The following is a 17,432-nucleotide window of genomic DNA, read 5'->3' as shown; positions in this document are numbered from 1 at the left end:
AGGCAAAAATCTCTTGGACATAAACATGAGCAACTTCTTCATGAACATATCTCCCTGGGCAAGGGAAACAAAAACAAAAATGAACAAGTGGGACTATATCAAACTAAAAAGCTTCTGTACAGCAAAGGACACCATCAGTAGAACAAAAAGACATCCTACAGCATGGGAGAATATATTCATAAATGACATATCTGATAAGGAGTTGACATCCAAATTATATAAAGAGCTCATGCACCTCAACAAACAAAAAGCAAATAAGCCAATTTAAAAAATGGGCAGAGGAGCTGAACAGACACTTCTCCAAAGAAGAAATTCAGATGGCCAACAGGCACATGAAAAAATGTTCCACATCCCTAATCATCAGAGAAATGCAAATTAAAACCACAATGAGATATCACCTCACAGCAGTTAGGATGCCCAACATCCAAAAGACAAACAACAACAAATGTTGGTGAGGATGTGGAGAAAGGGGAACCCTCCTACACTGCTAGTGGGAATGTAAATTAGTTCAACCATTGTGGAAAGCAGTATGGAGGTTCCTCAAAAAACTCAAAATAGAAATACCATTTGACCCAGGAATTCCACTCCTAGGAATTTACCCTAAGAATGCAGGAGCCCAGTTTGAAAAAGACGTATGCACCCCTATCTTTATCGCAGCACTATTTACAATAGCCAAGAAATGGAAGCAACTTAAGTGTCCATCAGTAGATGAATGGATAAAGAAGAGGTGATACATATACACAATGGAATATTATTCAGCCATAGGAAGAAAACACGTTATACCATTTGCAACAACATGCATGGAATTAGAGGGTATTATGCTCAGTGAAATAAACCAGGTGGAGAAAGACAAGTATCAGATGATTTCACTCATATGTGGAGTATAAGAACCAAGCAAAAAGTGAAGGAACAAAACAACAGCAGACTCACAGTACCCAAGAATGGACTAACAGTTACCAAAGGGAGAGAGATTGGGGAGGATGGGTGGGAAGGGACGGATAAGGGGGAAAAGGGGGCATTATGATTAGCATATATAATGTAGGGTGTGGGGCACAGGGAAGGCAGTACAACACAGAGAAGACAAGTAGTGATTCTATAGCATCTTACTATGCTGATGGACAGTGACTGTAATGGGGTATGTGGTGGGGACTCGATAATAGGGGGAGTCTAGTAACCATAATGTTCAAGTAATTGTGCATTAACGATAACAGACAAACAAAAAAAGAGACACTGGAGTCCTTTGTTTTTCTCTCTGTTGTATGGGGACCCAGCAAGAAGGCACCTGTCTGCAAGGCAGAAAGTAGTCACTCTTCAGGAACCAGATTAAACAAGCCGGCCCTTTGATCTAGGACTTCACAGCTTCCAGACAGAGAAAAAAATGTCTGTTGCTGAACCCCTCTGGTCTCTGATATTCAGTCCCAGCAGCCTGGGCTCACTAATATAGTTTGATTTTTGTCTTGTTGAGTTAATGTCTGCCCTTACCCATTTCAGAACTTCTGAGATAAGCTCAAGAAGCTGTCCGCACAGATTGGGATGCCATCTCCCCAGTTTCAGGAAAGTACATGAAGCAGTAACATGAATCAGACAGGTAGTCATAGGTGGAAAAAGAAAAAAATGTCTGGTATTCTTCCCCCTTAGTTGGCATATAGGTAAGCCTAGGATGACCAGCCAATTTACAGCTCAAACCAAAGTTGTTAGTAATTAGAATGATTAATATCTATCCAGATATTAATATGTAAATTATTGTCAGAACCAGGAGTGTCAGGGCAAATTGGAATGTTGGTTATCTTAGTTCAGCTCCTGGTTTGAGTGATAAATGATTCTAATTCTACTACTTCTTTCCTCAGAAGTGCCCCTGGGCACACTTATAGGTGCTCCAGGCGTGGGCAGCTTGCTGATGACTGGACTATATTTGGGTTAGAGGGAAGAAGAGACTTTGGCTTCATACCTAGGTATCAAGTAACAAAGTAGTAATTTGGAAAAGAGACATCTTGCCATTGTCACTTCTCCGAGAGGACTGACAGTGTGGGACAGAAGTGGTTGGGGCAGGGCTCTGACACACCCATGTCCCGTGCTCTAACACCATCCTGACACCACTCAGAGTAGTGGTGGGTGGCCCTGAAGATCATGAAAACTCTGGTCTCAAACTGCTTTGTTTGAAATATGCCTCTGGCACCTGTTAGGTGTATGCCATTGGCTAAGTTACTCAGCTTCTCTGTTAGAGCAATGCCTCTGTCACAGGGTGTGGCGGTTATGAGGTAACACATGTAGGGTGCTTAAAGTAGTGCCTGACATACAGAAAAATGCCTAATTGTTGGCTGTTATGATTATAATGATTACTGATGTTTCACGAGCAAACTCCCTAACAGGTTATTGCCCTACTTTATGGATATAAGGACACCGAGTTCAAATGTGGGTTGTTGTGGCCAGAGAAAATTCGAAAAAGTTGAGCCAGGTCATGGAATATGTGCAAAGTAGATGGGCAAAGAGGAGGAGGCAGTGGAAGCCGGGTGGGGAGGAGCCAACACGTGGAGTCAGGAGGACGCTGGTGTGGTGAGGGGGCAGGCACAAACACAGCTCCTGGGGGGCACAGATTGCGTGGGAGGATGGGGCTAGAGGAACTGCAGAGGCAAAGATCATGGGGCAGCAACCGTAAAGAGGGCCTCCTACAGCTGACTTTCCCTCGGGTTGCCTAAGCCTCTCTGTACCCACGCAGGTATGGACATTTTCATAGCATAGGGAGTCTGCCTCAGCACCCGCTCCAGTGTGGCGCAGCGTCTGACCGGGGCTCTTGCATGCTGGGCAGGTGCCGTGCAGAAGAGCACATCTGGTCCAGGGACCATCCCACCCCTCTGACAGACAGGAGTTTATTTCACTTAGCCTCAGCTTCCATTTCTCCATTAGTTGTGACTCTCAGTCATGAGGACAGAACCAATTCATCCTGGCTGAACAAAAAATGGGAATTTAATGGCTTGCTTAATTGACTTTGGAGACATCGACTTCAAGTGCAGTCTGATTCAGGTGCTCCAACAGTGCTGTGAGGACCCAGTTTCTTTTCCCATTTTTTGGCTGTATTCCAGAGTGTTGGCTTCCTGGGTAGCTCCAGGTATATGTCATCTCACTTATTTTCAGTACAAAAAAGTAAGTTCCTTCTCCCCTGCTGCCCCAACGAAGTCTTATGGCATCTCAGTTCTTTTGGGCCAGAGACCCAACTCTGAACCAATCACTGTGGCCAAAAGAACATGATGTTCTGATGGCAGTTCTGAGTCACATGCCTACATCTGGAACTTGGGATAAGATCATAAGGATGTGGACTGAGCACAGGGAAGGAAACTGCCATGAGAAGAGCAAAAAAACATCAATGACAGTAACAACAAAATAAAGTAAAAATAACTCTTTTCACTGAGCCAGCAGAGTGACTAGTAAAAATGAGATTTGTGTGTCTGGAGTATAGACCCAAGTGACTTTTAGTCTTAGGTATGCTGGAGAGCAATGTCTGCTGTGGCTTTATTCTTCTTATTACCTTAGACTTTGCCAAGTGGGCCCTATACACATATGGTTTGCTTATTTTTAAGCCTGACCACTTGTGGCCATCTATCTTAAAACACATTATTCCAGCTTCATTTTTACAATTGAAATTATATGACTGTTGCTCTCCTTTCTTGTTCCTTGGATCTTGAACTCACCAGGGTCTCCCTCCCATTCTGCCTCTTGCCGGAACAGAAAGCCATTCTCCAGTGGCCCAGCACTGTCATCTCATCTCATCCAAACTTGGCCAGTATTTCAGGATGCAGCTTCTAATGTTTCCTCACTTCACCACCTGGACCTGAGAGTCTTCTGTGATCCATGACTGAGCTCTGTGATGAAGGGGACCCATGTCATTTAATTTTTAAGTCCTCTCACATAGGCATTTTATTGAGTAGGACTGACATTGCCAAGATCTAAATGTAGTCAATCAATTCTGTGACTAAAGTTATAGAAATACAAGTAGGGGGCTAGCTAGCGGAGGGCTTTCAGTGCTAGGCCAGGGTCCTGTTGACAGTGGTGGAGCCACTGAATATTTTTGATTAGGAGAGAGACACCCTCCTCCTCATGGCTACCATTCATTGAGCACATACTAAGTGCATATGTCCTTTACACACGTGATCTTATTTCATGACCACAGTAATTCTCCAAGAGGAGGATCCCCTTTTCAAGTGGTATCTACTTACCTGAAATCACCTCTCATTCTTGGCAAGAACCCCTAAAAACACAGAGGACACACAGAAATCCAACTATCCGAACTAACTTAGTGCCCGTGGGACAGTGGTAGCTGGCATGTTGACATTCATTCTATGGAATGTGATGTCCTAAGGGAGGAGTGTACTTTTCTCAGTTTGTTTGGCTCACTAGCTGAGGACAACATCCTGCAAGGGTTAAAATAACAATGAAAAGGAAATGATACAATTCCCTCTCAAATTGGTTGCTTCCCCTTCCTTGCCTCTGTTTTTTTTCAGAGAGGAGCTATCTCTACCCCTGCATTTCCATCCCTTCCTCTTGTCTGACAGGCCCTTCTCTCTGTCACTGATCTCTCTGTTTATTTCACATCCCTTGTCTCTGATCTTCACAGGGTTACTGCCCTTCCTCCCATGACGCTTTAGCCATGAAATGGCTTCTCGACTTGTTCAACTCTGTCCCCAGCACCGTCGCCTCATGCATGTCTGCATCACTCCCTGTTTGTGTGTATTTAGTGGCCTTTATTTGACTTCCTCCCTTGATTTCTAAGTCTTTATCTTGCCGGTTTTGACCAAGGTGCTCCCCATGACCCAGCACTTCCCCTGCTGCTTACCCAGCATTGCCCGACGTGCCTGTCTGCCCAGGACGGCCGCTGTGTACCTGAGCTGACAGGGCATTTTGTTCTCCATCTTTGTTCTCCTTTGGTTCTTTCCGTGTTCACACTCTGCCTCCCCCAGTGCTGGCCGTGCGCTCTGGCAAAGTCGTTTTACTTCTCTACTCTTCTGTGTCCTCCTCTGTTACACAGGATGCTGTGAGTACTTCCCTTATAGGATTCTTGTGGAGATTACAAGTCATTTAATAAGTGGAAAGTTTTTAGAACATTGCTTGGCACAGTGCAGTCATCCGATAAATGTTAGTTCTTACAATTGTTTTGGTGGTGGTATTACATTGTTCTGACATTCTGATTCAGGAGAATTCCTCAAGAATAGCAGGTACGGAGGCAGCACCGTGGCGGAGGGACAAAGGGCAGGTTTGATGGTGGCTAGGTAGAAGGACATGCTGGCTTAGTGTCCACTGACATCCTTCTGGCAGACTTGGGAAAGTAATCTGTCCTTTAAGAGAAGGAGAGAACACCATTCTTCTTTATCAGGTAAGTGACAAAATGAGAAATAAAGTAGTGTTGGTAAATACTGACTTGTTAGAAATTTATTTTAAAACAATGAAACTAAAACAAACAATGCTCAGAAGGGTTGTCACTCCATCTGCTTTGTTCCCTTCTGGTGCTCCATAAAGATTCCTAAATGCAGTTTGGATTTTGAAAACATCTGGAATCAGCCAAGCACATCCTTTTTTTTTTTTCTTATTGTATACACTCTTACAAAAGTTTCATATGAAAAACTGTGGTTATTACATTCATCCATATTATCGGGACCCTCCCATATCCCATTGCAGTAACTGCCCATCAGTGTAGTCACTATTTGCCTTCTCTGTGCTACACTGTCTTCCCTGTGACCACCCCCCACACACACACCATGAGTGCCAATCAATACCTCTCAATCCCCTTCTCCCTCCCGCCCTCCCCCATCCCTCCCCTTTGATAACCGCTAGTCCCTTCTTGGAGTCTGTGAGTCTGTTTCTGTTTTGTTCCTTCAGTTTTGCTTCATTGTTATACTCCACAAATGAGGGAAATCATTTGGTACTTGTCTTTCTCCCCCTCAGCCAAGCACTTCTTGAAGCTGTTGAGCATTGACCTTATAACCTGTATTTCTTGTTGCTTAGCTGTGCCTGCCTACCATACATCAGCCTCAGAAGAGGAGGCCCCCAGTGCGCTCCATTCAGACAGCACCCAGCCTCAGAGGGACTTCAGGGTCCTTATGGAGCTTTGTCTGTGTATGTGCACTTAATTTGTTTCTGATTATAAAGGTAGTGATTTTCATTACTGAGACATTGGAAATTGGAGAAAACAATAAAGAAGCAGCAACACTTATAATCCATTCATTGAGAAATGACCACTAGTAACATTGTGATGTGTGTGTGAAGGGTTTATATGTATGCACACACATACACACACATTTGTTACTCTATGCGTTTTAAACAAAACAAAATGAGGATTATGTTGTATATGTATTTAGAATACTAGCATTTTTGATAGCTTTATATCCTGTTTTTTCTATCCTTATGTATTTCTTGTGAATACCATATTTGAAAACTGACTTGATATTTGGTGTTCTGTCAGTTCAGGTTCTCCAAGAAGCAGGTACTAAGAAAGGATTAACTGAACAAGAAACATATCAGGAGGAATTCCTGTGAAGGACAAAGGGAGAGGGAGCAGGACTAGGTCACTGGGACGATGCAGGTCTGACACCTGTGAGAGGACAGTAGTGGGAAGGAATGGGTAGGAAGGGCAGCCTGCCTTGGCTGGTGGGAGTCAGTCCCTGCTGGGAGCTTGCTCCTGGGGTAGTTCCTATAGGATGAGAGTGGCCTGGCTCTAGCACCCCCGCCATGCTTAGTCAGTGGTTGGGGAGAGCAGGGAGGAAGCATGGCCTCAACATGAACACCGATGTGGATCCAAAGCGGTGACAGCTGGAGGCTCCAGGCAACTACACTCCCCCTATGGAAGGTTCTGTTGAAGGAGATATGAATGGCACAGCTCCCTGGTCGCCGCAGAGGTACCATAGTTATTTCATTCATCTTTTACTGCTAGCTATTTTGACCATTCTTATTCCTTAACATTATAAATTATGAAGCAGTAAAGATTTTTTAGCATAAATCTTTGTGTTCTTCGTTGAAAATTTTCCTAGGGTAAATTCATATGTGAACTCTGGTTAAATATGAAAATATATGTTTTTCTGAGTTCTTTCTCAAAAGTCACTTAAAAAATGTGAAGATATCAGCAAAGTCAAAAATCTACAAACTTCATCCTAGAGATAGCAGTGGATGAGACTTTCATAAAATTTTAGAAGATTAAAAAATGTTAAGATAAATGTTAATAGACCAAACAAAGAGAAGAACATTGAAATCCAGGGAGCCTACAGAAGGGGAGGCCAATCAGCCCTAGAAACCCTGAAAGGTTTATGAATTGAAGTTACCACATATCCTCAAAGTGTGTGGGGAGTGAGAGCAGGGCTGCTTGAGAGGGAGTCTGTGTAAGAAGCCAGACCGCCCAGTCGCCCCAGGTGGCCACCCTTGCCAGATGATGAGAGGTTTGATCTCAAAGAGGCTGCTGTCTTGAGGTATTAGGCTGAATTGAAATTATGGGCATAATGTATAAAAACAGAGATTATATGTAATTCTGCGTGCTGACCCTGGCCCCTTCCTCCATTCTAGTCTCTTGGCCTTAGTTTTTCTATCTGTAAAAATGGGGATAAAAAAATAATAGTACTTTACCTTTCAATGTTGTTTTAAGGCTAAAGTATATACACATGTAGAATGGTGTCTTGTATATAGTAAGTGCAATATAAGAATTAGCTCTGACTGCTCTTGTCACCATTATATATATATTGAGCTTTCTCTTTTTTTGCGTTTATCCATTTACTTAATCTTATGCTGTTTTAGCTCATAAAGCTTTATAATTTGTCCCCTTTCCTTTATAATATTTTACTTGACATTAAGTTGAACATGTCGATTAATTTGTAGAGCATTGACCTCTTTACAAGATACGGAGAATGTATGCATCTCCTCATTTCTTCAAATATTTTGTGTCCTTCAACTATGCTTTTATTTCTATATATTTCTTCTTAATTTTGTGTTAGGCCCTTTGTTGTTGTTGCTAATATTAATGGAAATCTTGACTCCAGTATATTTTTCAAACTAGTAAATACTGATATTTAGGAGGGCTTTACATAATTATTTTGTATCTGGCTTCCTTATTATAATTATTAAATATTTTAAGTGTTTCTAATAGCTTTTAAGTAGATTCTCTTGATGTTTTATTTAACAATGCATTCACTCAATAAATATAATTAAATAACAAATTAATTAAAGCTGGTACTATGAGGTGGAAACACAGTGGTCAGTGTGACCATCAGTGGCTTCCCCTGTGGAGCTTGCATTCTGTTAGGGCAGCAAGTAGTAGCAGGTAATGATAAGAACAGAAACTGTCCCCTGTCCCAAGGCTTCCTGGAGTGCCCTGGCAATAACTACACACTTAAAAGAAAGAATCCATAGTGACAAATCTACAATCCTCCCAAATAACTTACATCATAGGTAAATTCTACCAAATATTCGTGGAACATAATTCTTATTTTAAACTGATTGTTCAAGAGAACATAAAAGAGTATATGTTCTTTGATGTGTCTTATAAAGGTAATATAATCTTAGGATCCAAACTAGAAAAGTAAGATAGAAATGAAAATCAAGCAATGTATGATGTATATACCCATTTTTATAGTTAGAGTTTTAATGCTCTGGTTTGATTTATCTCACAATGCAAAGATGGTTGGGCACTAGCACATTGATTAATGTCATTCACCCCGTTAACAAACTTGGAGCAGAGGTGAGAAAGGAGATCAAGGACAGTAAAGTCATAGCTTAGCAAAATTCAAGGGCGTGTTTTCCACTTGAACCAAGGCAAATGACCAAGCGGTACATGCAGAGCAGTGGTCACTAAGGAGAAACCACCGAGGCAGGAGCAGTGAAGGTGTGTCTATTGTCTCCTGACTATCTAGTTAGGCCTGTGTTTGGGCAGGACCAGGCACCAGACTCCAGATAGGCACCAGTGGACTGTGGGGCTTTTAGGTGTGACTAGGGAATCAGTGGCTTTTTTCATGATGCAGTAGGGAAGGAGGATGAAGGCCCAGCCCTTGGAATGTTCATGTCCAGCTAATAGCAGTATTACCACCTCAGCTCCATCCTGGCAGGTGAGAAACTGAAGTCCAAACCTTGTGCTTGACCAGGATACATTGCTGCAAGCAGTGGGCCTTCACCAGTTTCCTTGGAGCCTTACAGAAGAGCAACTCTATTTCTGGGAGGTCACCTTCAGAGGATCAGTCTTAGAAAAATAAACCCCTAACTCTGCATAAAAGAAGAGAAAAATAACAAAAATTGAGAAAATTACATGTTACTTACATAGTCCTCATATGCCATATGTTTTTGTGTACAATATACATTTTTACATACACATTCTGTAAGGATTGAATATGCCCAAGTCTTACATATTCCTTTGTAGGTGGCTAATAAGATTTCCGAGGATGGGAACATATGCAGATTTTGCTTTTAAGAGTTGGTTTTAGAACCTAACGACCCATGTGCATATAAGACTCCACAAAACATCCTTTTTCTGTAATGCAGTTCCTATACAGATAATACTTAAAAGTACTTAAAAAAATCACTTGAAATAAACAATCATACAAAAATTGTGTCTGAATAACAAGGGATCTGAAGCCAGGAGCAGGCATTCCAGGTCAGACAGGATGGTGCTGGGTTAGAACAAAGTGAGATGGGCACAAGAGGGTGAGCATGTGCCACATGGATAAGGGCTGCCAAGTGGTTGCTAATGAGGTGAAATTAAAGCTAATAGTCTATGTCAGTCTCTTGGTTAAATGTGTGTAGTAAATTGTGTGGCATGCTCAGTACAGAGGGAGGGTCCAGTCATTCTTAACAAATACTTTTATTTCTCTATAAAAGGGTAAGTTGAAGAACGATTTTATACATTGTTTTGTAGTTATGGGAATTGAATAGACCTCAAATGGTTATGAGAGTCAAAATTCTGGGTTTAGTTTGGCAGTATTTTATCAAATTCCTTAAAATGTTCCAAACTTGAACATGAATTAATGACTATCCTAATATCCGATAGGTGTGCAAGCATTTATGTTAAAGATGTTTGTCTGGTTAGGATAGGCTATTAATGCAATGCCAGCAAAGTTGGAGATTGGATAAATAATACGACATTAGTATAACCTACATGTCATTCGAGCTTCCCTATCCACTGAGATCGAAATGAAATTGGCTCAAGCTCTCAATCTGATAGTCTACAGAGAATTTAATATCCTCTCTAGGACTTTTGTGAATTTCCAGGGTCTGAGTTCTTATGGGCCTTTTCAGTGCTGAGTTGTGGCTCTGTCGACCGTCCATTTCCCAGGCTTCAAGGCAACCCAGATTCGTTGCTGGTTCTCCTGGAATTTGCTCAAATCACTCTCATAAGGTATCTGGATAGACAGCAGCCTGTGCTGAAGGTTAGGAATGGGTGTTACTGCTATGTTAGCAGGAATTGTAGGCTCCTGAAAACTTCTTTTACTTACTGCAGGCCCCACCATGTTGTTCTACTTCTCTCCCTCTGCATGACGTTAGCCCTCTGCTTGTAGGTCCAAAAACTCACAAAGGAATTGTCTCCTCTGTTAATGTGTAAAGATTGGGAGGGTTAGATTTGACTACTGTTGTCCAACCACTCTCTGCAAATGGCATAACACAGTATACAGTTTCCTCCACTGACAGAAATTATGTAGTCCCCCATACTTAGAAGGCAAAAACAACCACTTCCAGTTTTGTTTTTTATATATTTATTTTTCTGTCCTGCTCTCCATGTACAAATTCCATACAACCAGTAAATCTGATGCTATATTATTAAAAGGCTATTGAATAACATCCCAATTTGGTATTAAAAATACACAAAGATGCATAGAAAAAAGATCAGCAGATAGCACCATAAAGTTAGCAGTGAGTAGTTAGTTCTATTGAGGGTGTTTATATTCCTCTTTATATACTTTCTTGTATCATTTAAAATATCTATAATGAACATGCATTGCTATTATAATCAGAAAAGGAAAGATTATTTTTCAAGAAGATTCTGTTGCCTAGATTGAGTAAAACCAGCTAAACAGGTACTTTACCAAATTTAGTCTTCATAGAATCTGTTGTTCTGTGGTTAATATTATTATTACAAATGTTTGCTGAACCCCTCCCTCCGGGTTCTGAGGGGGGAATCATTACCGAGGACTACGAATGATAGGGGAAACTCTGGGACCTTGCTGGGATCAGGGCTGGCTCTCGGATGCTGGGGAGGATTTACCTATTGGAGCATGTGATCTGAGGTGGCCCACCCTGGAGGGCCCTTGATTTTCCTTATCTGCCCTTTCCTTGTATTCCAAATCCATGAGATCTACTCTTAATGCTGGAATTACAGAAGGCAGTGGTAAATCTAGTTAATCCACAAGGATCCATCAGAGCTTTTCTAACACCAAGGTTAATGATAAAGGTTGGCATTATCTGAGCCATTCGTAGGCAGGATGCTCTCGGCAGTTCTGTATTTGAGCCTTTCTTCCCTCCTATGTAATTGTAAACTCCTGGCTATGGAGTTGTGGGTATAAGGAGGGTGTGTGTGTCAGATTAACCCAACAGCAGCCCAACCAATCCCATCATGGTTAAGAGCATGAACTTTGGTACAAACTGCTTGGAATTGAGTCCTGACTGTCATTTACCAGCTGAATGACCTTGGGAAATTATTAGCCACTCAGCATCTCAGCTTCTTTATCTGTACAATAAGTACATAATATTTCTTACATCCTGGGGTGGTTGTGCAGATTAAATGAATTAAGTCAATAGTTCTCAACAGGTGTGTAGTTGTAATTTGGTAAGTAACTGTGAGTGGTGATAATCTGTAACCAAATGAGGTCAAGACCCCCAAAGGCTGGTTCTCTGTGCTTCCTCTCAGGAGTCTCTGGTCATTGCTAAACTGAATGCAGAGCTGTACCTGTGCACTGCTTGAAGTTCCCTGAGTCAGGATAAGATGTCCTAGTTTCATAAGCTGTTCCAGCTGAGAGACCCTCAGAGTTGCAATTCAGTCCTTTCATTTTATACACAGAGAAACTGAGATCTAGGGTGCCTTGGTCATTTGCTCAGGTTTATTGCAGGGCCTCAGTTAGAGAGCACTTAATTCCAAACACATTTTGTTACATTAAGTTGAAATTACTATTTTCCTCTTCATAACTATCTAATATAGTTAAGCATGCATATAATTTGGTAAGAGGAAAGAATTCACAAATAACCCTCTTTCTGAATAAATAGATTCCATTCATTAGGATGCTTTCATATTGCAAATCCTCAAATCATTTTCCTTATTGAAAATACTCAAAGCTAAACATAAATTGCAGCTCTGAGCATGTGAACTGTGTTGGTGGTGAATTTTGTCTTGGGCCAATAAAGTCTTCCCACTTTAGTCTCTCATTTACTTTCTCACTTTTCTCCTTCCATGCCTGTAGAACGGGGCCAAATAGCACTCTTGTTTTAATTGCATTAAGTTTAAAATGTCCCACTACCCTAACATGTCTAGTTTTGTCTTTGAGTATTTTCTTTCTGTTCTTGTCCATAGGCACGTAATTTTTGCACAGTTATATCCATAGTATTCATAAAAATTTAAAGTCTGCTTTTCTCATCTAACATTATTTATGTTTTATGTATCCACAAATTTCCATTATTCTGGATATCTAATACATTATAATGAAACTAATCACAAAGCCATAAAATAATTTCTCTATTACTGACATTTGGGTTGCTTCCATTTTAGGGCATTGAATATAGTTCTATAATATAGATATATTTTTTCTGTTGACTTAATTGCCAAAAGGTATAGTTTCAGGATTGAGATTTTATGGTCAAATATATAAATATTTTTATAGCCAAAAGATATATCGCAGGGTATTTTTTCCAGTGAGAACGCCATCCACAGTGTATGGCATACCACCTTCATCTTCCTCTTATCAACACTCAACATCTAACAGCTTTTACTCACAAAAACATGCATTTGTACCAGGAAAATGTTCATTGAAGTGATGACTCGTCATCTCTGTCATGTGGATTGAATTTGATGTTTTCCAGGTTGGAAAATTTCCCTGTTTCACACTCAATTAGTAAAATCTATAAGCTCCATGACCTTTAGTTCCATAATAGTGTCTTGAATTGTTGGTATCCAGAAACCTACTGATTTAATGTTATGTCCTATAAGATGCTTGCCTCTACAAGTCATATTATGCAGTTACCATGGTGCTGCACAGTAGTGAAGAGGAAAGTAAAAGGGGTAGTGCTAGGATGTGTTTTCCTACATATATATATAGGTAAAATTGTGATATTTCCAGAATCTCTCACCTGGCTTCAGTACATCTCCATATCAGTAGGTGTTTCTAAGGCATGGAGAGAAGTAGTCCATCTCCATGTTAATAGGTAATTACATGGGTAAGGAGGGCTTATCTAGACTGGAGAGGTTGGGTGGAGCTCACTCGTCTGCTGCAGCCCGGTCAAGAGAGAGACGGGATAACTGCTTGTAAGAAATAAACGGGGTTCTTAAACTTTATTTCTCCCTTTGACTGATTTTGGTTTCAAAGGTATTTTGCCCTGGGATTTTTCCCTGGAGTTACAATGTAACAATAACAATATTATACACAGCAGTAACAGTGGTTCCCGGACCTGATTCCCATGTATGTAAGCATGTGGGAGGGGGTCTTCCCACACATACTAACACCAGGCAATTCTCAAACACCAGCAGGGTGTCCAAGAACTCAACTCAATTATGATGCTATTGGCATGAAGACAGTGTCACATTCCCCAGGTTAAGGGCTCCGCCCCCCACTGCAGATGCTGGTCTTACGCCCCTGGCAGCTCCCTGAGCTTCTGACCTACTGGCTACAGGTTGGAGATTCCTACAACCTTCCCCTTAGGTTTGATTAATTTGCTAGAGCGGTTCACAGAACTCAAGAAAACACTTATGCTTACCAGTTTAATAAAGGGTATGTAAAGGACACAAGCTAACAGCCAAATGAAGACATATATAGGGCAAGGTCCCAAATAAAGGAACTTCTATCCTCCTGGAGCCTGGGGACTGGCTTGGTGGCACCTGGAGGCATTCTGGTTCCCCAAGCATAGAGGCTCTCACTCTCTCCGACTGAGAAGCAGGATCCAAGAGAGCAGAGAGCAACAAGCATATTCCCGGGCTTTTTGTGGGGGCTTCACTGCATAGTCATGATTGACTAAATTATTGGCCACTGGTTGATTCAGCCTCCAGCCCCTGCCCTTGGATGGAAGTCTAAAAGTCTCTCATTAACATGACAAAACATGCATTTCACCTTTAAGACTCTGCAGTGTTTTCAGGAACTGTGGATGAAGACCAAATACACCTGGGAAATATATATTTGGTTATATGAATGACTAAATATGTGTTCTTTTGACTCATTATATCCGTGTATCCCAGGGAGGCGGAGAGGAGGGAAAATGTGGAGACACTGTGGGATTTATGAGTAGGGGAAATGAGGGGCATCTCCCCAAAGGCAGGGTCACAGTCCCCTTCCCTGGTGCCTTAGGCATTACTGAGTCTGTCCATGTCTACTCCTGACCCCTACTGAACCTCCTTGTCTTTCCCTCTCTGTCTCCACCCCTGCATCTCTCCTCCCTCAGCTTCCCCTCTAGTCCCCCGCCTTTCCCGTGGGCTGGACTTGTGCTCACTGCCCACACAGATTCGGTCAGGTGTACGGCACTATCCTCAGCATCGTGGGGGACCCAGAAATTAAATGTGTGTGAGCCCTGCTTTCCCGGGGTTTGAAGTCTGAGAGGAGAGAGAGGCACCTGTAGAAGGCAGAATGTGATAAACGCCACAGGAAAGCTTCAGAGGAGATTCTCTGGGAGGTTTCTTCCATTGAGAAGACTCTACAGAAGTGGCATCACGACCACATCATGAAGAATGGGAAGGGTGTGGATGCATATATGACACTGTCCCCATCTTCTCGGGATCCTCAGTGCTCTCCAGACCCTTATGGCTTCTGTCAGCAATTCACATACTCCAGGGATGTACATGCCAGAAGGCATGCAAAATGTTAAACAACATACCTGGTTATTTCCCTCTTAATTTAGAAGATGGTTTTGATATTTCCTTCTTTAGTGGGGTGAAACCAAATTTTTTGAAAAATGAGTGTGCTTGAACTGAGCGAGGCAGTACAGAGCCACCAGTGTGCAGCCCAGGTGTGTGGAGGAAAGCAGCTCCCCAGGGGCTGCCTGGAGGTTTGGGGCTCGTGTGCCTTCAGACTGGTCCATGCCTGTGTCTTGTTGATCTTTGCTTGTGCTTGTTCACCACAGGCTGTCTCAGATATCTTTATTATCCCTGGGGAAAGGGACACTGTCTTGTAATCTAAGGAAAGTGCAGGTGTAGAAAGATTCCAGGCTGCAGAATCTCAGTGGATGAGAACTGGATCATCTGTATCATCTCTTCAGTTGTTTTTATCTTCTCTGCTTACCCCTCTGAGCTAACCCAAGCCTCCTCAACTATTTCCCTTCCTTATATTGCAGAGCTCTGTTAACTGATGTACATTATAGTTGATCCTTTCACCATTTTCACCAGATTTATCAGGCTGGGGGCACATTACAGATTTAGAGGGACGCCATCCTAAATGATGTCTTGTTGGAGGAGAAGCGCAAACCTGGGGGGACTTTTCAATGTTTCTAAAAGACTGTTTCAGAATCCTTGCGATTGCTGTATTATTGTGGCACAATAAGGACAGACACATTTATCTGCTGCTTTTTCCAATTCTGATTATTGTGGTAATGAAATGATGCTCATCCTCACCCCCCACAGAGACAAAAAGGCAACCCAAGGAGTAGAGCCCGCTTGCACTCATGAGCAGCCAGCCTTCCAGAGGCTCTCCTCAGAACCGTGACCTGCAATGTGAGTTTGCAGCTTCTCCCATCCAGGTGGAGTCCATTCTCCTACCCTTGGACTTTGGCTGGCCTTAAGACTTGCTTTGAGCCAGAGAATGTGGCCGAAGTGACAGGTGCCCTCAAGGGACCTTGAATGCTGCGGCTTACTCCCTGAACAAGCCCGGGTAGCCTGCTGGATGACGGCCCAGTTGTCCCCTTTGCCTCAAGCGACACTGTGCCAACCCCCAGAAGCAGAGCTGCCCAGCTGACCTGCAGCTGACACAGGAGGTTGCTCCGCAGAGCCCACCTTAAACTGCTGTTGGACAGAACTGTGAGTTCAAGTAATGGCTTGAACTGATACACCAGGGGTCAGGGTGTTCCACCACGTGTTTTTGCCAAGCTCATTGTTTTGCAGTGAAGAATCTAATTAAATACTACTTTAAAAAGATGAAATGTGAGTGTAAAAAGGAATAAAATTATTTCTGTGAAAACTAAATTGCTTGTAAAGACTTGATAGAAACAACTACCTTTTAAAATTTCAAAGAAGGTGGTGAGAATCTATAAAAAAAGAGGGAAAGTCATAAAAATGTGACAGTCTACCCTCAGGATGTTGCATATATATTTATATCTTAAATTTTTAGTCCATTCTAATGAATTGAAACTGAACATCATGGGTGATTGGGTTGTAAGAGGAAAACTAAGGCTGATGAACAAAGGGGCTGCACAATAATTTGATAACTTAAAGGGGATCAAATTTTAATTGCTTGTTTGTTTTTCTCTAGTAATCCATGGTGAGCATTCTAGCATTCCAGGCCAGAGGGAAGTCCGTGCAATTATTCAGGAATCCAGGCCTTTTCATCATTTGGACCTATGGACCCTTACAGCCTGTTATCTAAATGGTTGAAAAACTGTTACAGGTTCTGGAGTCAGAAAAGGAAAGTGAGCATGAGAAGGCATAACCCTTCTTGAGGTATCAGCCCAGGTGCCCTTTGCAAATGCTCCGTTGCAAACCCATCACTTCTGCAAATACTCTATTGACAAAAAGTCCCTCACATGATTGTGGATCACTGCAAAAGAGACAATAAAAGGTATAGTATGGAGACAGAAACACGCTGAGCTGCCATCCTTTTATTATAGTGAAGGACAGGGTGGATTTGCATGAAAAGCCAACTGTCTCCACCAGAGCCATGCGTCCTAAGTATGTTTTTTACAAGAAGGCCAATGGGAAGCTTGAATTCATACACCCACACCCAATGAGAAGGCCTTGGTGAGTTGATGTGCATTTCTGTATTTTAAGTCAAGACAACATGTTTAGTGTGTGATATATCCATTTTCCTGACTTATAGCCTTGATTTCCTAAAATTAATTGGCCAGTTACAATGGCCCTGCTTATGAGAGATATGAGGACTTGGTTTCTTTCTCTTGATTCTCCAGTATCTCTCTATAATACTTTCCCTTTTGTTTTCATTTTTGGAGTATCAAGAATATGGCAGATTGGTTGAGTGCCTATGTGTCATCTTGAAGGGACATGCATTTCTGATGTAGCCTCCTGATTTTAAAAGAAAATATGGTTACCTCGATGCTTGAGATGTGGCCAACTGACT

General features: G+C 42.0%; 1 protein-coding gene across 1 annotated transcript in view; it reads left to right on the top strand.

The window, feature by feature from the left end:
- Positions 1-16,226, top strand: part of IPO11 (importin 11) — a 289,809-nt gene extending 273,583 nt beyond the window's left edge. The window contains exon 30 of the mRNA XM_073235815.1: positions 15,767-16,226. Within this exon, the coding sequence (XP_073091916.1) occupies positions 15,767-15,811 (45 nt within the window). The 3' untranslated portion in view covers positions 15,812-16,226. The remainder of the gene's footprint in view (positions 1-15,766) is intronic.
- Positions 16,227-17,432: the final 1,206 nt, after the last annotated feature.

This window comes from Manis javanica, chromosome 1 (assembly GCF_040802235.1).
Source record: "Manis javanica isolate MJ-LG chromosome 1, MJ_LKY, whole genome shotgun sequence".
Taxonomy (NCBI): domain Eukaryota; kingdom Metazoa; phylum Chordata; class Mammalia; order Pholidota; family Manidae; genus Manis; species Manis javanica.
The sequence above is the reverse complement of the archived record's forward strand: the minus strand, read 5'-3'. Positions and strand labels throughout refer to the sequence as shown.